This window comes from Vipera ursinii, assembly GCF_947247035.1.
Source record: "Vipera ursinii genome assembly, chromosome: 2".
Lineage (NCBI taxonomy): Eukaryota > Metazoa > Chordata > Lepidosauria > Squamata > Viperidae > Vipera > Vipera ursinii.
This window is the reverse complement of record NC_139513.1, coordinates 178,144,060-178,166,224: the sequence shown is the minus strand read 5'-3', so window position 1 is coordinate 178,166,224 and position 22,165 is coordinate 178,144,060. Positions and strand designations below refer to the sequence as shown.

The 22,165-nt window shown below is 43.3% G+C and overlaps 1 protein-coding gene across 1 annotated transcript in view; it reads right to left on the bottom strand.

Moving 5' to 3' along the window:
• The window catches only part of RGL3 (ral guanine nucleotide dissociation stimulator like 3), a gene marked incomplete at both ends in the record, with an annotated part of 33,110 nt that extends 15,783 nt beyond the window's left edge, over positions 1-17,327 (bottom strand). The window contains 13 exon segments of the mRNA XM_083353463.1: positions 40-129; positions 1,509-1,630; positions 1,797-1,829; positions 2,729-2,806; positions 3,086-3,154; positions 3,364-3,448; positions 4,020-4,123; positions 7,292-7,507; positions 7,884-8,017; positions 11,779-11,957; positions 13,398-13,615; positions 14,277-14,381; positions 17,304-17,327. Of these exon segments, the coding sequence (XP_083209589.1) occupies positions 40-129; positions 1,509-1,630; positions 1,797-1,829; positions 2,729-2,806; positions 3,086-3,154; positions 3,364-3,448; positions 4,020-4,123; positions 7,292-7,507; positions 7,884-8,017; positions 11,779-11,957; positions 13,398-13,615; positions 14,277-14,381; positions 17,304-17,327 (1,457 nt within the window).
• Positions 17,328-22,165: the final 4,838 nt, after the last annotated feature.

Below are 22,165 nucleotides of genomic sequence, written 5' to 3'. Positions count from 1 at the left end.
CAAGAACGTCTCCTCTCACCAGTTACTGGGATGACTTACGAGCTGAAGCGTTTGGTCAGACTGCGATGCAGCTTTGGGGAGCTGGGACAGGAGTCAGCTGGTGGTTCTATCATACAAGAAATGCAGTATCTGGAGGAGAACAGTGAAGACAGATTCTATAGCTACATCTTCTCAACTATTGGCTGAGGCTACACATGGCACTTTGGGGTTTACGCCCTGAGCTCTTAGTCCTGATAATTTCCCTTACTGCTTGTTTGCTCATCAATTCTCGGAAACCTCTCCGATTCTCTGCCCTGCCCCATGCTCTCGCTGGGTTCTTCATCCCTACTCAGTACTATTCACCCATCCTTTAGCTGGCAAATACCAGTGTCATATTTACCTCCCACTGCTAACCCTATCTTGCCTCTTTTGTGTCTATTCTGAGTCATTGCCAAAGGCAATGATTTAGGACAGAACCTCTTATTTACTGTCTTTGCTGCTCTGTCCCCTTTCAGCATGTTACCATTCCCAGAGGGAACTTCTACCATCAGTTCACTGCAGCAGCAATTGAATTAGTCTGTCTCCAAGACTCTGCCTGGGCTTCTCTAAGCTGGTTTCATACCATATTCGGCATGTTTCAAGTTACAGTAAAACAATATGGAATACAGAGACATGGAAAGACAACAGGGCCAACAGCCTTCTTTTCTCCTTTCTCTTGCCTTGATTGTGCAATGATCTACATCTTGAAAAGCAGGAGAGCTAAATCTAACTGGTGGTGGGCAACCACTCTCTTACTTTGGTAGCTGGGAAGGCGAGGAATGACTGAACTTTACAAATATAATGAATCTGTGAAACTAGCAACAAAAGAATCATTTCAACATCCTTCATTATTTTGTGAACACTGCAGTGACAAAACAAAATAGGATTGCTGCCTGTTAATGGAAATATCACCATTAATGCCATTTCACAATACTACGAAAGTGTTAATAGCATAAATATATCTCTTCTTCCCCAAATAAAATAGTCTGACCTTTTCTCTTCTGCTTTTCTTGGCAATGTACAGTTACTTCGCAAAGTAAAATGGGCAGCATATAAGAGATAGATGATAGATAGATAGATAGATAGATAGATAGATAGATAGATAGATAGATAGATAGATATAGATAGATAGATAGATAAACTGCACTTGGATAGGGACTAATTCAGTAAAGATTCAATAATAGTACATTTGAAGAAAACAATAATTTAGATGATTTTTTTTTCAGCAGGGAAAGGGCACACATAGCACAGAATCAAGCTGCTTCTCTCTGCATTGTCTTTGATAAAGGCCCTGTAAACTGATTTTTTTCTGATGTAAACAGTGGTAAGTTGTTATGAGCACACTTTAAATGTGCAATTATTGCTCCATTTAAAAATCTGTAACCAGAGGTGCAACCTGAGTGATACAAGTATTAGGAGTGTCTAATGCTTTCGCCCACCAAACAATTTTCTGTCCATCCCCAGCAGAAAACTTTAATCCCTCTTCCCACCTCTGGTCTTCAGAAAGCTGCTGCTGGTGGTGGAAAGCCAAGTGGAAGGATGGATTCAGGCAAAGGTTGTATCCCTGACAGGACTGTTGCAGATGATAGATAGAGAAGAGGATTGCTGCTTCCTGAAGAAGAGAAGTACGTATGACAGAGTCACACTGTTGCTGTGGTTGCACCCATGTCCATTCTCTTAGTGGCCAGGATTATGCCTCCCCATCCCAGAGCTAAGCACAAAACTAGGAAATGTTAGCTCCTGCCCTTATCCCTCTAGTTCTTCTACCTTTGATTTACCTTGCGCCTCTTCTCAAAGTTAATGAGCTGGCCCTGTGGAATTGGAAAAAGAAAATAAAATAGAGACAATGAGCAGCACATGGAGTCAGAACTTAAGCAGCAGCTAGTTGAACCAGCCCTCATTAACATTTTTTGTGCAAGTTTCAGGCTCAATCATCCCCCCCCCTTTTTTTTAGGTAAAAGGAATTCAAATAGCAGACTGAGAATTTAGACAACTGCGGTCCGCCAGAAAAGTAAGAAACAATCTGGTGATATTTTAAAGAGTAAACAAGGTATTGGGACACATGATAAACTGGACAACACTTTATCTGATACAAGACAAAAACAGTCCCTTGGCAACTACTGACAAGTTCTCCCCTTCCCAGCTCATATACGCATATACAGTATACAAGCATGGATGGCCAGCAAATATTACATCCTCAATGAGCACAGTCCTATAGAGGTGAACTGGCAGGCAAGTCCACAATGGGACCAGTATTCCATCAGATACTCAGTTTCTATATTGAATGGGGCCTTGTATTTCGTAACAGATTGCTTGAATTTGAATCAGTAATGGACTGGCATCCACTTTGGTACAGTGTCTTCAGAACAGTGTTGATTGTTTATGGAAGGTAGGTTTCCTTCTTGAGTAACTGTGGGATTTGGTGCAAGCTGCAGATTCCTTGCCAGCCTCCAGAGTGATCCCAGATACATCACATTGCAACAGTCCAAAATTACCGGTACATGCTAATCATTCTTCGATGTAAGAGGCATCCCTTCTCCTAATGATGTTTGGTAAAAAAATAAAGCCATTCACATACATTCAATATTTCAAACCAGATGGGGTTAAATAAATAATTTGAAATACCCACTCAAGTGTCATGAGAGCAATTGTTTGCCCTTTCACCACATTCTCCTTCCCCCTCTTTCAGCCCTCTTTCAAAGATGCTCACCTCCACAAAATCTGGTAGTGCTGTATCCAGCATGATTAGGTCAGTTAAAAAGGTGCCAAGGTATGGGATGGTAGGAGTCTGCAACAAAAACCCTAAATTCATTAGGTGGGTATGCCATAACACTAGCAATTCCAAACAAGGAAAGAGAATGATGTAATTTCTCTTGTAGCCTTGTGGGAACCCACCCACCTAACATACCCACTTGTCAAGAATTGCAAGAATTACACTAATTGTGTAAATCTAAGACCATGATATGAAAGAAAAATTGCAAAAAGTTTCTATGAATACTGGCAAATGCAAGCATTAAGCAAATCTGGCTGGATCCAATCAAGACGTTATTACCATTTGAAATCTCACCTGCAGAGAAGTCCTGACTGGTGTTTGATGATTTCTCCATCCATCACAAGGACTCTGAGTATCTACTTCCTACAGAAGAATCCCAGAGGGCAAACTGATGTTCAGATGGTATAAAATTAAAACGAACCAATTGACCATCTTAAACTACATCCAGAATCAGTCAGTGAAAAATGTCAGTATTTTCCCTCACTACTTCCATGAGAGATGGAAAACCATTTGGAAAACCACCCTTGTGCATCACATTCTTTTTCCTTCTTCTCAGAAGATATTCCCCGTACCTGCAGCAAGATTTCTCGGCAGTTCAAGTGATTGTGATCTTCGGAGAAGATCTGTGAGAGCTTTTGAAAGGAGCTCCTGGTTTCTCTGTGGGATAAAATGCAAAAGTGCCTGAGATAGGGTCTGTCTAATGAGCTTTCTTTCTTGTAGATCTGCTCTCCATATCCCAGGGATCTGCCATGTCCTGGCCTTTTGCCAAAGGGAAGGCAGCTTGGTATATTTGACCAGCCCCTTTGCCCTCTCTTATCTCATTCCCTTACAAAGACTTACTGTCAGGTCCCCACAGATCCCTATTGGGACACTACCATTCTGGTGGGAAGTGGGGGGGCTTGGAGCTTTTCTACAATGTACCCAGTTTGCTTTGTTTCTCCTTTGCTTTGATGTATCTTCCAGGGAATTGGGGAGGAATGACTTATCACATTCTCGGCTCAGAGTTCTCACAATACATTCTCTCCTTCAAATTGGCTCTTCATGGACTGGGCAGTTGGGAGGGGTTTTGAACAGTAGGCTTTAACCTAATGTTTTCACATGGGTACTTTAGATCTTGCCTGCTTTCTTTGCAATCACTGTCTTCCAATAAAAGAGCCTTTTGAAATGTTGCCTGTTTCAAGAGTTCACCTTGCTTGAGGGAATAGCTAAGGTGAGACCTTACACTTACCTGTTGACTGCAGCCCAGGTGCGCTTTAGTCGGTAAATAGAGTTGGATTGAAGAGCAGAGAGGATGGCATACAGTGAGGAGAAATTCCTTAAGGTCCGGCATCGCTGGAAGTTTGGTGTTGGGGAGGAAAAGATAAATAGTTCAGTAAGGAGTGAAAGATTATAGCTGTGTGAACAAAGATTGCAAAAGAAAGAGACAAAGATAGAGGTACAATCTGTTAAATAAGGGTATAATTTTTATTGGTTTAATCAAATTAATCTAACATTAAAGAGAGACTGAATTTAAAATGAAAATATGTGTTTTTAATATTTAATTTTAATATTTACAATTGTGTAAATTGGCGGTTATCTCAGTTTTTTAACAATCCAAGAATGCAACCCAAGAATGCAGAGCACCTCTCTGAGGGAGATGGGTGGTTAAGAAATGTGAAATATAAAAAACATATAAATGATAATAAATAAGTTCTGAAACTGTACACCTCAATTTAAATGGAAATATTTCTTTAAATATTACTATTGGATATTTAAATATGTTGATTTACCTAATTTTAAAGCAATTTATTAAAATAGTTTTCATGTTCAACACATTCATTTATACTGTGTTTCCCCCAAAATAAGACCCGGTCTTTTTTTTTGCCTCCAAAAGAGGCATTAACTCTTATTTTTGGGTAACGTCTTATTTTTTTCCAGGAGCTGCCCCATGTACCCCACACCCCGCTTACCATGCCTCAGGGCTCCAGCTGCTGCTGCCACCGCAGGGTGCATCCTACTTATGTTGCCGCTGCCGCAAGGTGCATCCTGCTGCCATTGCCACTGTTGCGAGGTGTGTCCTGCCATCGTTGCTTCTGCCACTGTGAGGCACATCCTGATGGTGTTGCTGCCGCCGCAAGGTGTATCCTGTTGCTTTTGGTGCCACTGCCGTGAGGCACGTCTCACCACCATTGCTGCTGCTGCCATAAGGAATGTCCTGCCATCATTGCCACCACTGGCACAACGTGCATCCCGCAGTGCACCTCATGACGGTGGCAATGGCGGGATGCACCTCACGGCAGCGACAACATGCCTTGTGGCAGCAATGCCAACAAGACATGCCTCGCGGCTACCTCTCAGCAACAAAGGAAACAGGACGCACCTTGCAATGGTGGCAATGGTGGCAGGATGCGCCTTGCGGTGGCGGCAACAAAACAGGATGCACCTTGCGACAGCATGATGCACCTCACAGTGGCAGCAACAGGATGAGCTTTGCGGCGGCAGCAATACCAGTAGGACCTGCCTTGCGGCAGTGGAAATAACAGTAAGATGTACCTTGCAGCAGCAGTGGCGATGGCGGTGTGATGCACCTTGTGGCAGCAGCAGCAGCAGGAGATCTGTGTCATGGTAAGCAGGTGAGGGGCGTGCAAGTCAGCTATCCCCTCCCCCCGCTTCACCTCACCTCGTGTCTTAGCAAATAAGTAGGTCTTATTTTTGAGGTAGGGCTTATATAAGGCCCACTGAAAAAAAATAAACTAGGGATTATTTTGGGGGTATTTTCAGGGAAACACGGCAGTTTTCATGTTCAACATATTAAAGGTTGTTTTTTTAATTGAAGCAATCTTCACTTTTGGCCCTCAGAATAGCGATGCCTGTCAGATTTGCCATTTTCAACTTATTTTCTTTGCTGGCATCCTGCCATAAAACGGAAGAGGGAGACAAGGAATTTGCAGTAATAAAGTTTGGCATGGGAGTGAGAAGACAAATGATGGGAAAGGGAAACACATTGACAAGAACCAGAGTGCCAAATCGGAATAAAGCAGCCAACACGGATACCTGGCCTGGGAACGGAATGTGAAACTACATTGAGAGGCACCAAACATTCAAGCAGTTCCCAAAACATCTAAATGGTATACTATTGAACACCGATGGACTGTTCAAGGCAGGAGAGCCAGGGAAAGAGGGAAAAGGGTAACCTTTGTGTGGGAACAGTGAAATCTAGCTTTACTTTTGCTGCAACCACTTAACTTTAATAAAAGAGCCTATCACTTCAAACAAATAAAGTCAAAAGTCTTTCTTTCCTAAAGATCCAAGTTGGGGCAGGCCTGACATTAAACTGTCCATCATTAATCTATTGAAAACAAAAGGGAAAGGGAGACCTAAATCTAACCAACTCCTAAAGTGGACAACAGAATGCCAAGTGGCCGTACAAAAAGCTCAAAACACTTATTTGCAGCCGAACTCATTCTAAAGTACCCAGACCCGAAACCACCACCACCACCCCGCCTTTGTCATCCAGGTGGATGCTAGTGAAGTATTAGTGCTATTGTTTTGCTGCAGAAAAATGACCAAGGGATCCTGCAGCCATGTCCTTACATATCCTAAATGAGACAGAACGCAGATGGGCCTATCTTCATAACCCAATCACTCATTGAGAAGGAACAGCATGATAATTAGCATAATTAGAATGAGCATGATAATTAAAATCAACTATTAATTATTGTGACCTAGGAACAGCTGACGTCAGATTTGTCTAAATATGATAAAAGTTGGATTCCACCAATGACTGTCCAAGAGAGATTCCACTGGTGTCATGTTCATTGCCATGCCTACTCTTTCCTTGTATATATACCTACAGAACATAGTATAAGATACTTCAACACTACAGTGACCTAAAGTCCCCTACGGTACTATAAAGTTGCTTGTTGTGCCTAACTAAAAGCAGCCAAGGAACTCTACCAGATTTTATGGAGTTTAAAAGAGGCATTTATTTTGACAATCAGCTGACCAGTGCTGGGGCCACAGGGTACCTTCCTCTTTCAACCTCTGCCCTTTTCTCTCCAGCCACACCAACAATTGGCCAGTGTAGCTTCCCACTGAATGTTTTTGCTCCTCTTGCCTGCCCTGCAATTGTCCATCTGCATTCTGTAACCATCAAGCACACTTAATTCTCCCGCTTGCACTTTTCCACCCTATTTTTTTATTCATCCAGAAAACTCAGGATCCCTTTACTTTGGGGAACAGAAATGTACAGGCTCAGAGCATACAATAACTGAGAAGAATTCAACTCATGCAGAAAAATAACAAGAAAACCCTTTCAGGGATGTCAATTGAAAAAGGTAGCAAGAGGCATTTGTGCTAAACATTGTCAAGAAATATTGTCACAAATGAGGAATGCACCTGAGCAGTTATTACCTCTCTGGCTCACAGTTTCCCAAGAGATGAACTACGCAACCCCTAACATCATGCTCAGCCCTGCTTTGTTTTCCCATTACCACCACTCTGGCCCTCTTCCTGACTTACTCCAGCAATTTGGATCCATTTCTCCAGCAGGTTTGCACGCTGGGGAATGTTCATGGCCAGATCCCCCAGCACAGATGTGATGACACAGCTGGTGACTGCATTAAACTGGGTCACAGTAGCACGGACACTGGGAGCCATGTGCTGATTCTTCTTCTTGTCTCGTTGGGACCAAATGCAGCCAAGGCAGTGGAAGGGTACCACTGCTCTAAAGAGGTTCTGGAGAAAGGGAAGGGGAAAGAAGGAATTCAGTACCAATTGAAGGCCATTTAGTGCATTAAGTGATTTCAGAGCAGGTGTACAAGATCCAAGGCCTCAAATAGACATATTGCAAAGCAAAGAACCACCCCAAATGCACCCCTGCAGCAGCCACATCCCATCCATTTTATGGTCCTTAGTACCCACTCTTTCCAACGTAAAATGTAGCTCGTGGCTACCAAAAGGTTTGCCTACTGGGACTGTAAAAAGTGACATTGGTTCTCTTTTCTGTCATCAAACCAATTTCAAAAGGGTTTCAGAACTACCCTGTTCATCATAGCCATAATGTGTTTTGTTTTCCAAATTATTTTCACTTTCTGGCCCCAGCAGGTCTTACAGCATCCAACAGTGTCAGCTGTTCGGCCACTTCATCCACAGAGAAGGACATCAGTGCTAATATCTCTTCACAGTCATCTGTCCCAGCTGCCTCTGTGATCACCTCTGATGGTCCCATCCCTGGGGAGTTGCCTCCTATAGGAAAATAATGTGATCTATAGAAAAAAGAGGATTCAAGCAATGGCTGTAAGGAAGCCATTGTACCAGACCAAAATGCCGGCATCAAAAACAATCATACAGTACTAGTTTTCAGTATTTGCTTCTTCAGGAACTTCTGAACTTCAGAGAGATGATGTGCCAATTGTGACTCGTTTCAGGATTAAACAGCCTTTTAAAGTTTCTTTGGATCATGCACCATTAATTAATTAATTAATATGCTCTCTGTCACATTAACCAAAGTAACTCTAAGCAGCTTACAGTTGTATACAAACATAAATATAAAAGCATTAAAATTAACAACAATTAAGTAAAGGCTAAAAACCAAGAGCACAGATGGAATGGGGTTTGTCTCTCACTCAACCAACTACCTCCAGCATAATATGCCCTCATCAGGACCCCAAGCTAACTGGCAGAGCCAGGTTTTAAGGGCCCTCCGGAATGTTAGAAGGGTGGAGGTTGATCTTAGCTCTGGTAGCAAATTGTTCCAGAGAGCAGAAGCCATAGCAGAGAAGGCTTTTCACCTGGACCCCACTAGCTGAAGTTTTGAGCCAGCAGAGTCTGAAAAAGGCCTCTTCTGCTGGAGCAACCGGAGTGAGCCAATCCCATTGTGGTGAGATGGTTCCTCAGACAATCTGGTCCCATGCCATGAAGAGCTTTAAAGATGATAACTAACACCTTGAATTGGATTCAGAAGCAAACCAGCAACTAATGCCACTTGTGTAACAATGGTGTTGCATTTTCCCCCCTAGAGGCCTCCAGAACTGTCTGCACCACTGCATTCTGTATCATTTGTAGCCTCTGAAAACTGTTCAAGAGTTTCCCCATGTAAAACACATTATAGAAAGCCAATGGAGAGATAACTAGGGCATCTCTAGACCACTAGATCCCTCATGTTAATCTATGGGGATCAAAACCTCCACTAGGAATTGAATTCATTTGCATGACTTCATAGCAGTGCATTAACTTTAGGAGTATCCAGGTTCTGGTACTCACCAGGCACAAGAAGGAACATGTAGAATCTATCCAAAGAACCAAATATGCCATCTACCGTCCTTTACCCTCTCAGGATAGACTAGAGATAGATTGCATGCCCTCGTGTATGGGTTTTACATGAGTTCCATATAATGTAACATCTATATCTGTCTACATTGAGAATTTTAGGGACACTATACAGTATACTATTTTAGTAAATTTAATGCCTGAAATGACTGCTTAATTTCTTTGTATCCCTGGATTGATTCCTGGGAGTTCTGTACTGACAGGTTTTATTTTCTGTAGCAGAACAGAATGCAGCACATTTCTCTGCTCTTCATTCCTTAGAGTACATAAATTACATAAAATCTAAGAATAATCCAGCATGAGCAGATAATCAGCAGATTCCTGTCTCCTGTTAAAATAGCAGGTACATCTACAGTAAGTCTGTGAGGGCTTTTGTACAACTTATTCTTATGTGCCAATTGCTGTAGGTTAGGGTCAGGGAGCTCTACTTACAGTTACCTCTTATCTGGACTATTCAACACACTTTATAGAGGTTGCCACTGAAGTGTCTTGAAATGACTTCTGCCTTGGGTAGGGTGTTGCACTAGAAATCTTCCAAGGTCTCTTTCAACCTATGATTTTGTGTCCAGGGAATTTACATTTGTTCCAGAAGAATCAGGATAAATAGTTACAGGCAGTGCTTTTTTTTGTAAAAGAAAAAGATGCCGGAACTCACACATGTTATACAACCCGCCTTGCCTACCCTACAAGGTTCCATCCAAAAAAGGTGCCGGAACTCTGTTCTGAGCATTCTATGACAAAAAAAGCCCTGGTTACAGGTGTATTTTGGTAAGTCCAGATATAACAACTACGGTATGAGCCACACTGGTTGTCAGTGGGCTTCTAGGTGTAATTCTAACGTACTGGAGGTTACCTTACATGGCACAGGGCCTAGATAGTTGTAGAACCTTCTGTTCAACCTACAATACGTGACAGGGTTGGCATGCATCAGGTCCCATCAAGTAAACAGTATCATCTAATGGAAGCTGGAAGGCATGTCTTCTCTGTCACTGCACCTGTTCCATGGAAGAGCAACCATCTAAAATTTGGCTGGTGTTAGCCCTGCTGGTCTTTAAGTCCTTGAAGAATTGGATCACCCCCCAGACTATAACTATATAGGTATTATGTGTGTAGTTCTAAGTTCTCAGTATAATGTATTTTATTTTGTTTTATTATTTTAACATTTTCTTTTGTATTTGATATTTTCAACCCAGAGCTGCTTGGCAAGTGGGTGGCCATATAAATTGAATAAATACATATTGAAAGTTTACAAATTCCAGAGGGGAAAAATTCCAGCGTTTACAATTCCATTATCCTGGAATTAACAAGTTCAGTGGAGATTTGGCAGCCACCATTGCTCCTGTTCCTGCTACTTTCTTCATCCTGGGATCAGAATGGTCTTAGAGACCAGAACAGAGGATACTATTTCCATTGCATATCCAAATAAACCAAGAGGACTAGCTAGATTCAAAATTAAAGAACTTTTATCTCATTGCCTAAAGCTGCCTTCACCAACCCAGTACAATTCCTATCATCTGTAATTAAGCTGGTCCGAATGCCCTTTTGCTTCTGTAAAGGAAAAGGGTTGCATTTTGAAATTTCCTTTGTGGAAATAGCAAGCCTGCCTACACTTTATTGTTAAGGCCACCATGCTTAATCACAGATGTGGGAAATTCCAGGGTCTGTTGAAATATAGTTCTCAGTAGCTCCAGCCAACATAGTAACAGCCTTTTCTTGATGTTTTAATCTGCTACATATAGCCTTTTACAAAAAGGAACATTCAAAAAAATAGGCCAAACCCCTTTCCACCTGCAGTAGAAAGAGGTACAGTTCAAAATTTTTACTACCTCATTCTGTGTCCTCCAGAGGTGTTAATTTACCACCTCTTCTACCAGCAGGGAACTACAAGTTAAGGCTCTAATTCTTACCAGCACATCACTGGATGATGGGCTGAGATGATGGGAAATTCAGCCTCAGCACCTGAGAGGCACCAGTTTAGAAAAGGCTGTTGTAGAAATGATAGCAATTTCAAAAGAGGCATAAGTGTCAGCTGCATGATGTCCTGGGTTGATAAACAGAAGGGCAAATAGATGATTTTGGCTCAGACTAACCTGGTGCCTATATCTGAGATTACATGTGAGAAGGCAGACATCATTCACATTCTGTTCTTTTGAGCTGAGAGACTTTTGCAAAACCTTTGCAACCATATTAATTTGAGTGCACAGGCTATAATTTGATCCATTTTAAATAACAAGTTGCATATGTAGTACTAACACGTGCATTTATTTATTTGAACCACAGATTTTGTTGCTTCTGTTCCTAAACTGCTATCATTGGATGATAGTACCTGTTGGAAACAAATGGGCTATTGCCAAAAAAAGCAGTGCAGCAACCCATTGCTTATGTAGATTTCTGTGTGGGCAGGCAAGCATACCCAAAGCATAGCTGGCACGTGTCTCCTTCAGTACAGTTCATTCATCCTTAAATTGGAGTAAATTGCGAGATAGCCAGTGAGGAATTGGGTTTGGGCTTCAGGGAGCTGGATCAAGCTGGATGGGATATGAGAACAACACCCCCACATGAGAATAATACCTCCAGTAGCATATTGTTGGGAGCAGAAGTCAGAATGGATGGGTCCAGACTAGAAACTCTGAGAAGATAGGCCATGCTTGGCAATTTTGGTCCTAAATTATTCTTACCATCTACCTCCTTTTCTTTGTGGGCTTGTAGCAATCCCTTTGCCAAAGCACACAATGGGGAGTTAGGAGCAGATTGATGGAGGAAAGACAAGATTTTGTGCAGATTAGGATACTCTGGAGGTTCCCAGAAATCTTCAGGGTGATGCTGCAGCCACTGGTCCAATACATGGAGTACTGCCCTGCAATCAGAAAAGAAATGCAATCAGCTCCTGACCCACACTCACCCCAAGCCATGGGGCTGCTCTTGTTCCATACAAATCACTCCTGGCATTCCACTGTCCCTACTTTACTCTAACCACCTCACTCAATAAAGTTGCCTCTCCCATATCAATGTTCACATTAATCTGGTACCTAGAGGTAGTTCTCAACTTTCACAATTGGGACCAGAATTTCCATTGCTAAGCAAGGCAGTTGTTAAGTGAGTTGCACTCAATTTTACAACATTTTTGTCATGGTTGTTAAGCAAATCACTTCAATTGTCAAGTGAATCATGCACTTATTAAGCAAACCCAACTTCCCCAGTTGACTTTGCTTGTCAGAAACTGACTCTGAAGGTCAGAAATGATGATCACATACTGATTGCCAAGCATCCAAATTTTGATCTTGGGATCATGAGGATGCTGCAACTATTGTAAGTGTGAAGACAGATTTTAAGTCTCTTCTTCAATGGTGCTGTAACTTCAAAGGCTTGCTAAACAAATGCTGGTAAGTCGAGGATTCCCTGTAATCTTTTTCTTGCACACTCTCCTCTTTATAAGAACCTCCCTTTTTTCCCAAAGACATGAAAGAAGATTTTTTAAATAATAACATTTCCCCTGCTTCTGTTCCGCCTCAGGGAAATAGGATTATATTTCCCTTTTCTACTCAAACATACTGCTAAAGGCAGAACATTGGTTTTTTTTTAAAAAAAATACTGTAGATATTCCTTTGGCAGTGGCAGGAGTTTTATTACTTATTCCCCTCTTGAGCATCATAATTCAGACTTAGAGCAGCTAGAACTAGTGGCTCAGGACTAGTTTTTGATACAATAAATCATTTGAAACTCTCAGATTGACCACTAGGTAGAATTATTTGTATGGGTCCACAAAATGTACTATGTGTAAATCACCCTTCTTCAGTCTGGATTCCCTCCAGATGTGTGGAAAATTCCCCACTCAGCATGGCCATTTACTAAGAATTCTGGGAGTTGAGATCTCACAAATAAGGATGAATCAAGGATAATGCAAGTTGCCTCTGTGTGAGATAGGTGGCAAACATGTAAAATAAACAAATAAACAAATAAAGTGGATTCTTGCAACATGAGAAATCAAAAAAAGCCTGGTGGATTATACTCTATAACTCAACATTTAGGAGTGATTTGTCCTGCAATTGTGCTGTCTTTTGCTGCCAGCTGTTTCCTGGTATTCTTTGTGCCATATGCTTTGAGACAATAATTAGATTTTTATGAAGCTATGCTAGCGTGCAAGAGTCAATCTGCAGGGAAGCTGCCAAAAGAAACAGCAGAACGCTCTCTATTTCTGTTCTGCCAAGTTCCTAATTCAAACTTTCCTGGGAGGTCTGATTTGGGAGCCTCCTGTGTTCGCCACCTCTCCACCACCCACCCTGTGCCAGTGGCTCACTTATCTGGTCCCAGAGGCAGCAGCAGCTCCAACACCTGCATGAGAGTAGCAAAGGCTTGATAGGTAGCCAGGAAGCTGGAGATGTAGTCAAGGTCACCTTCCTTTTTGGCTGTCAGCAGCCATTTCACCAGCTGGGGGAGGGTGGCAGCCCGCAATGTGCGCCTCTTGCAAGTACGGTACTGGACAAAAGGACATTCTGGTGTTTCTGGATGTTCCTTCTGGGAAAGGGGTAGGCATGAGATAAACAGTAAGGCTTGCAGCAACACTGCTCTTGCATATAAGTAAATCAAAAGTATATAGTATTTGAAGGTCGACAAAGTAAATAACGGCTCCTTGACTGATCCGAAAGGGTTAAGCAGAATGGGACTTTATACTTAAGTAGGAGACCACTGGCACATCTCAGGGTCTTATCAGCAGAAGACAAAGACAACTCATTTGTGTACTGCTGCCAAAAAAACCACATGCTTGGGTTCAAGGAGTCACCATGATAGGTTCAAAGGCCTATCTAACCCAGCATTCTCTGCTATGAGTGCAGGATCATTGGGGCCTTGGAAATCCAAAGTATAATAACAAGACAGTACCACTTTTCTGGTAACTGCTATTGAGCTGTAGGTTGCATTAGATAGTGTCAGTATCATGTAACCATCAGCACCATTGGCCACTGAATGCCCTTTCCTCCAGGTAACATTAAACCTAGGGATAAGGTCCATCACTTCAATGGAATAAAAAACTTTTCAAAATAATTAAATTAAGACTAACTGTATGAAAAATGCCTCATTTTCAGTGAATTACTTTTTCCTCCTGACCTCCACCAATTTCTTTCCCTTGAGATAAAAGTGGAGAGGGCCTTGTTCTTCTTTGAATGATAACAGAACCTACCAAGGAAGATGCTCCACTGGCTGCAGACTCTGCCTTCACTCGCTCAAGGGTGATGCTATAGATGGCTTCATCTTCAGCCTCTTCTCCCCACTGCTGTAGGGGAGTCTGGTTAGAGGTAGGGAATAAGGTAGAGAACGCATTTGCTTCCAGCCTCATCTTTGTTTCCAGCAATACTTCTATTCCTATGTAAGCCCAGAGGCATTCTTAGAAATTAAAAATGACAGGTGATGTGCTGGTCCACCAGAAAAAAAAATACAAAGGTGGGTTGCAAAAGGTCATAATGAAAGTCTTAAAATCTTAAAGAGCAGGAAATCAACTCACTGGGATTAGGCAACCTGGAGTTCTTAGTCATATAAACAGGGCTTTTTTTGTAAAAGAAAAAGGTGCTGGAACTCACACATGTCATACAACCCACCTTGCGTACCCTACAAGGTTCCATCCAAAAAAGGTGCCGGAACTCCGTTCTGAACGTTCTATGAGAAAAAAAGCCCTGCATATAAACAACTGTGCTTGAATATGTAGCTACAGAGAGAACCCTTTGGTATGGAGAGGTAGGTATATTGGTAGTGTTTTGCCTATAAATGATAGAGCTTCATTAGAAGCCATAGACAAACCAACACATACTCCTCTAGAGTGCTTGCCAAACACAAGAAACTGGGTGGAAATAAATCAGGGCTAATTTACTGTAAATATGATACAATGTGATCTTTATTTAGATTTTTAATGAAGAGCCAATTAATTTCAGAAAGATTAAGATCCTTTGTCCAATGTTCTTTGTTCAATTTAAACCTTTCCTTCAGCAAATATCACAGAGTTGGGTGAAGCTTATCTTACATTATTTTATGCTAACTACATACATAAGGGGTAGTTATTCCTGTTAACTGCAAAATTATATTAAAAATGTGCTTAATTTAGCCAGCTTTGTTTTATTGTTGAGTTTTTCATTAGCCTTGCTGAGTAGAGAGCAATTACAGAGAAACTGAATGTAAATACTGTATTTAATGGGTATATAGTTATGGACTGTTAGGATCCAATTTTTGCAAGTCAATGAGTTCTTCCTTTCAAAATGCATCATCCCACTACTCTGAAGCTTTCAGCAGTCTTTGTCAGTTAAGTTTCACCAACTGCTTAATATATAAAAATATAGAAATGTAATAAATAAATATGCCTTTTATGTCAATGTTTAAACATGCTAAGAAACTAACTAGTTTCTTTCCAGGTCAATAGGTCTTTCATTTTGATGAAAGGAGTATCACAGAAATCTCTCCTTTCTCCTGGAATCAAATCTCCAGACAGCTACTTCCACCCTCCTCCCTCATGCCAGATGTACAGATCCAAGGGGAATTCCCTCCTCAGTGGGGAAGCCACTGCCAAAGCACACAAAAGCACACAAGTGGCCCTGGGAGAGAGATTCTGCTGTCTTGGCCTCTCCTCTTGATCTGGTTACTGTTGCTTCACTCCAGTGACTTTCCCTGACCTTCCCTACAGAGGAAAGCCACGGGACCGGTCTGGCAAGAGGTCTGAATGTCATACTACCATCATCTGTGCACTGCCCGGTGCCAGGCAGGACCATGTTTGGGCATATGCTGGCATCCTTCAACACTGACACAAAAGGAAGGAAAGCGCTTTGTCTTTCTTCTCACCCCTCAAAGCCACATGTCTCTATTTTCTATATGAGCTGGAAACACCCTACAAAGGGCACCAGCTTATGAAATAAAGGTACCCAAGGCTAAGATATTGCTCAATGTCCTTCCCTCAGATTTTTATATATATAAAATGTAACATACAGATTGTCTATTATTACCAACTTTAAATAATTGCTGCACCCAGATAAGAATATTGACATTAAGTGTTTTCATAAAGGCAACACTGCTGTGTATTATGGGGAGGAAGCATGATCTTGCTCTCAAATATTAGAAAACCTTTTATAAATTCTCAAATATTTTCCCTTGTTATATTAATACACATTCCAATTCTCTCCCCTTTTTTCTTTATATATATTCCCTGCCACGCATGTTCCTTTTTTGGTTATTGAAGGGTTATCTTTTACCCTTTTCCCTGCATTCAATATTTCGCAGTGTTGATGATAGTCTATATGTGTGTCCGAAGTGAATTGCAAGAAGTTCAAAGCAAGGGACCTGAAGCCAGGGTTCTAGTTTTAAGGTGATGGTGATGATGGATTTTAACCACTCCTCTTTATAATGGTTGATACTTAATTCATTACAGGTCAAAATTTTTGGGCACTTCCAACCTGCAATACATCCTATCAACCAGCTACTGCTGTAGGAATAAAAAGTTGTCTCCATCAGTAGTGACATTATTACTAATATTAACATCATTCTATATATTATGTATACAATATTTTTATGGAGGGAAGGGCACTAATTGTTTGTCCAATGAGGGAAAATGCTTCCTACACTTTTTATAGAGTCCCGGAGAGAATCTTCCCTTCCTCAGTCAGTCCCGTTTTTTTCTCTATGGGCAAGAAGAGAGAAGGGGCTAAGCCAGCAGTCCTGCCTCTTAACGGAGTAATTCACTCACTGCATTCTTTGTGCAAAGGTGAGAAGCCCCAGAAAGTACTGGGGCTCCAGGTCGTCCCTCAGGTGGCTACGTTTCGGACTGCCGGCTGAGGAGGCTTTCTTTAGACAAGATCCATACAAGCTCCTGCAGACCAATTAAAAAGGCACGAAGGCGAGAACTAAGAGGGCCGCCTCCTGAGCTGGCCTTAGGCAAGGCTGGGGAAACTCTGAAAAACAGGACAATTGGTAAACAGGCACCATCCTCTGGGAGACTGAGAGCGATCAGTCGCAAAATAAGACCCAGCGAGGTCCGAGACTTGTTGAGAGTTGGGCCAAAGCGGGAGGTCAACGGGGGAAGCCTTGCGCAGCCCTGAAGGGAGGAGGAGGAGGAGGTCCACGGGTCGAAACGCCTTTTCCTCCCGCAGCAGCCCTCCAAGGGAGCGCCGCCTCGCGCTTCTGTTGCACCGAATAAAGCCCCCCTCGCCCTCTCCCAAGACCCGGCGCGTACCATCGCCATCTCCGCTTTGCTCATCGCCTCCTCGGGGACGCCGGGTTGCCCCTGCCCCGCCGTCGGGCGCAGCTTGCCGAGAGCAATTGTAGGCGCCAACAGCGGCGCGCTGCCCTGCGGGAGGGCGGGACCGAGCCTCTGGCCCACCTGACGACTTTTCCACCCAGCCTTCGGGCTCCACAGTGATGGCAGCAGCCCAGGGATCGTCAAGGTGGCGGCTGGGCATCCTCTTGGAGGAGAGGAGAGCCAGCCCAAGTTTGCCTCTCGCGCTTGGTTGGCTCTTGGGGATCAGGTCCGGGAGCCTGAGGGGAGAATAAACGTGGAGACGCGCCGCTCTTCACGCTCCTCGAGAGGTCTAAGGAAAGAGCTGGACTACTGGCGGATCGTAAAAAGGCGCATTTTCTCTTTTGCTGCCTCTCTATTTGGCACCAGACTTACTTTCCCAAGTTTTCCAAATTGAAACAAAAATCAGGAAGTGTGGATTTCCCGTTAGGCTTCATCCCGAAGGAAATAGGAATGCCCATCTCTACATAGCAAGGTGAATAGCAAACACTACCGAAAATGTGCTATTGTGGGAAATGAAAGTTGTTATTAAAAGAAACTCCCGGCTTATAATTATGTTAACTTGAAGATAAAATGGGCTGCACAACTATTTGGGGAAAAGGCACAAGAACATGTGTTGGGGGAAGGATCGTATTTTTATTTTTTTTAAAAAGCAAATTAGCTAAGATAAAAACAAATAATCACTTAACACAGTTTGGTGTCAGATTGTGGTCAGTGACTTTTGGGACTGATTTCCAGATGAGCTAGATCCACCCAAAATCTATATAAACACGCAGAAGAAACTGCAAAAAAGACTAACCAGAAGGGAAAATGTTACTGCATATTTCAGAAGACTGCCACAACATCAGCACAATCTCCCCCCACTCACTCCCCTCCATCAAAATAACCCATACCAAGTCTTTTAAAGCAAGTGAAGCAGTTATAAAATTTAGTCCAAAGATTGTTGAAAGACACAAATCCATTCATAGTCCCAGTGTCAGGATCCACCCCCATCCACGTGTTAGGAAAGAAAAACTCTTGGAGACAGAATTGTCCAAAAGGAACTTTTACTAAAACATGATGGCTAGTGGGAAATCTAGATAGGATCTGAAACTGTGTTACAGAAAGGGTACTTTTAAATTGTCCCGGAGTAAAAACCCCTCCCTTCAGTCCATTTGGTCAGTCCCGGATCAATAAAAGTTCAGGTGTCAAAATCTTCCATGGGAGAAGAAATCTTCCATGCCTTTACAACATTTACTTCCTCCCTTTCAGATTCTAATCGGAGATACAAACCAGATCTCCCCCCTCCCCCCGTTTCTTTGTTCTTCTCAGTTCAAAGGTTTTTCCCCTGGTCTAATGACGGCCTCCAGGCACGCTGAATAAACAATCTTGCATTAATTGGATAAAGGTAAAAGGTAAAGTTTCCCCCACACATGCGTGCTAGTCGTTTCCGACTCTAGGGGCCGGTGCTCATCTCCGTTTCAAAGCCGAAGAGCCGGCGCTTGTCCAAGGACGTCTCCGTGGTCATGTGGCCGGCATGACTGGATGCCAAAGGCGCACAGAACGCTGTTACCTTCCCACCGGAGTGGTCCCTATTTTTCTACTTGCATTTTTACATGCTTTCGAACTGCTAGGTTGGCAGAAGCTGGGACGAGTAACAGGCGCTCACTCTGTTACGCGGCACTCGGGATTCGACCCACCAAACTGTCGACCTTCTGATCGACAAGCTCAGCGTCCTAACCCACTGAGCCACCGCGTCCCTTTCAATTGGATAGAGATGGCCAACTAACATCTTCTCCTGTCCTCCTTGGAGAAATGGCAGAATCCAGTGAGTGTCTAAGATTTTATAACATGCATATAGAGAATTATGAATGGGATATAAATGGATTCTGACAACCAGTCAAAATTATTGAATTACTGTTTCTTGTAAGAATTTAAATGGTGAACTTTTTGCTCCTCCAGATAGTTCATATGCACTATTTTGGAAGTTGAAACTGATCAGATTAATGCTGTGGCAAATAAAGAGCTCATATTTTGTTTAGATTCATACATTAGGCTAAGCTCTGGTTTGCCTTAATCATAGTTTTTTGAACAATAACTACAGTTGTGGGATTATGCTACATCATGGCTACATACTACACTTTGTCATACAACTGGATTATAGAGAGTTGGGCCTGGTTGTCTAAATATGGCCTAGTACAGTGATGGCAAACCTTTTAGAGACCAAGTGCCCAAACCGCAACCCAAAACACATTTATCGCAAAGTGCCAGGGCCATAGTGATGCCCTCAGGGGGAGCAGGGAGGCACCTCTGAGTGCCGCCTTTGGCATGCAAAAATTGGCGGCGCAAAAATGGCTACTGAGTATCATGCAGACACTCACCCCGCCCCATTTGCAGCATGTGTGTGCTCACGGCCCCGTGCATGCATGCATGCATGTAAAATGCTTCCCCCTCTTTTCTTCCAGTCCACCAATCAACAATGATTGGTGACCTCTGCTCCAACACCTCTACTCAAGCTTGCTAGTCGGCCGCTTTGTCTCCTTTGTGGTGGGCGGGGCTCCTGCTCCAGGCGGCAGCGGTGGCCTAATGGGCCTGCTGCTGGCAGCAGTAGCGCACTTGCCAACAGAGAGGGCTCTGAGTGCCGCCTCTGGCACGCATGCCATAGGTTTGCCACCACTGGCCTAGCAAATCCACAAGCCCATGGAATTGGATGTATTTCATTGGAATAAACACAGCTTGGTTCTATATCAGACTAGAGCACAGTCAGGTTTCGAGTTTCCCTGTGAACTTGAAGCCCCTACAGATTGCTTGTATTCACTGCAGTGCTATTCTAGCTCTCATTATCTCCCTTTGTGTCTTTCTTACCTTCTTATCCATAGGCCTTTTACTATAAGGCAGACATGTCAAACACAAGGACTGGGGGCCAGATCCAGCCCGTGAAGTGGTTTCATGTGGCCCGCGAAGCCATCCTGGAAGCAGTGAGGGAACGGCCCCCGCTGCCTTGGCTCCGGCCCAGGCCGGCCAGGAGCCAATGTACAATTTTGTGGTGGTCATCTATGCTGAAATACATTCAGTCTTAGCTCCACAAGGCCATCTGGAAACAGTGAGGGACCGGCCCCTGCCGCATCGGCCCCGCCCCCTGGGTGCACGCTAGGGAGGTATCACCCTTTGTGAGAAATGACAAAATGCAACATCGCCTGGAAGTGACCAGCACATGGCCCTGCCTACTTCAGGCAGGCTAGGGGCTGGGCAGCGTTGTGCTTCTCTTCAGATTTGTGCCACCCGGCTCAGCCTCTCGGCGCTGTGAGGAAAAGGCCATGTGCTGGCCACTTCCAGGCGATGGTACATTTCTTCATTCCTCATGAAGGATGATACTTCCCCAGCTGCATTTCTTGCCTGTTTTTCTCCCTCCCTCATCTCAAATATTTTCCCATCACTCTGTTCGAAGGAAGGAAGGAAGGAAGGAAGGAAGGAAGGAAGGAAGGAAGGAAGGAAGGAAGGAAGGAAGAAGGAAGGAAGGAAGGAAGGAAGGAAGGAAGGAAGGAAGGAAGGAGAGGGAGGGTCTGAGGGAAGTCCTGCCTTAGTCCTTCCCTGCTGCCCTTTCACCATCCCCTTGCCCCCTCCTCCTGGCCTAACCTGGGTGATCTCCCATCCTATTGCTAAGGAAGCTTTGGATACAAAGCCAGGTCTCCTCACATGGAGAGGAAATGGGCCTCCTCTTGACGTTGCCCTCATACCCATCATGAGCAACCTGGCTAAGGAGAGCAAGCACAGCAGCTGGGCAGCCCCTTGGGGAAATGGGGGTGGGCTTAGTGCTGCGGGTGCTTGAGGGCTAGGCTGGGCATTTGACCTCCGCTTCACCGTCCAGCCTCCCCCCCCCACATGGCCTGAGAGGAACAGTGAGGCTCCTCCAGTGGACCATACCTTGGCACTTGTGCCAGTCCCATCTCCTTCTGCCAGAGACCCTCAGATTTGTCCCACTCCTGCCCAGGTCCCCAAACAAACAATGTAGAGCTGGCCATGCCCACCCAGTAGGTCACGCCCACCCTGGCCACACCCACCCGGCCCCTCAAGGGTAACCACAATGCTGATGTGGCCCTCAATGAAATTGAGTTTGACACCCCTGCTATAAGGTATTTCTGTTACCAGCTGTAGTTCCCACCCACTTGTGAAACATCAAATAAGCTCTCTGTTTATATAACCTTGCTCCTCCTTTCCATGCCTAACTAGAGTGGAAGAAAAATACACATCTGCCAAAGAGTTTTTTGCTGTTCAAACAACTTCATGCTGAGGAGATGAGGAATAGGAAACTGAAGAGGAGACTGCAAGGAGGCTGAAGCTAGTAGCTAGTTTCCCTCTTAAGAGCTAGAATAGCACACAAAAATGAAACATTTACTTCTTGCAGTAACTAAGAAACTACAAGTATTGCAGGCACCAGTTTTTAAAGATCGCTCCTCCTTTAGCATGCTGAAGAATGCCAGAATCCTTCCACACTATCATACATAGTTGTTGGGTATAACCAGAAGGAACTGGAAAACTGGAGTTTAGAAAAGGAGACTTTGCATATCTGAAAGTTTGAAATGATTTTTTTCATTTTTTATTTACTATTACATTTCTTTGCTGCCCACCTCACATAAACATGTTCACGTTCAATTTTGAAATACATAAAAATACTGAAATTGCAATCACCTGCTTTTTCTTGAAGTAAGTTCATTTACAAATAGTGTGATATGCATTTTAGCATACATAATAGGACTGCAGTAAACTTATAAAAAATAAAAACTATTAACAATGTCAGCACTGTTATATCCTGTTTTTCT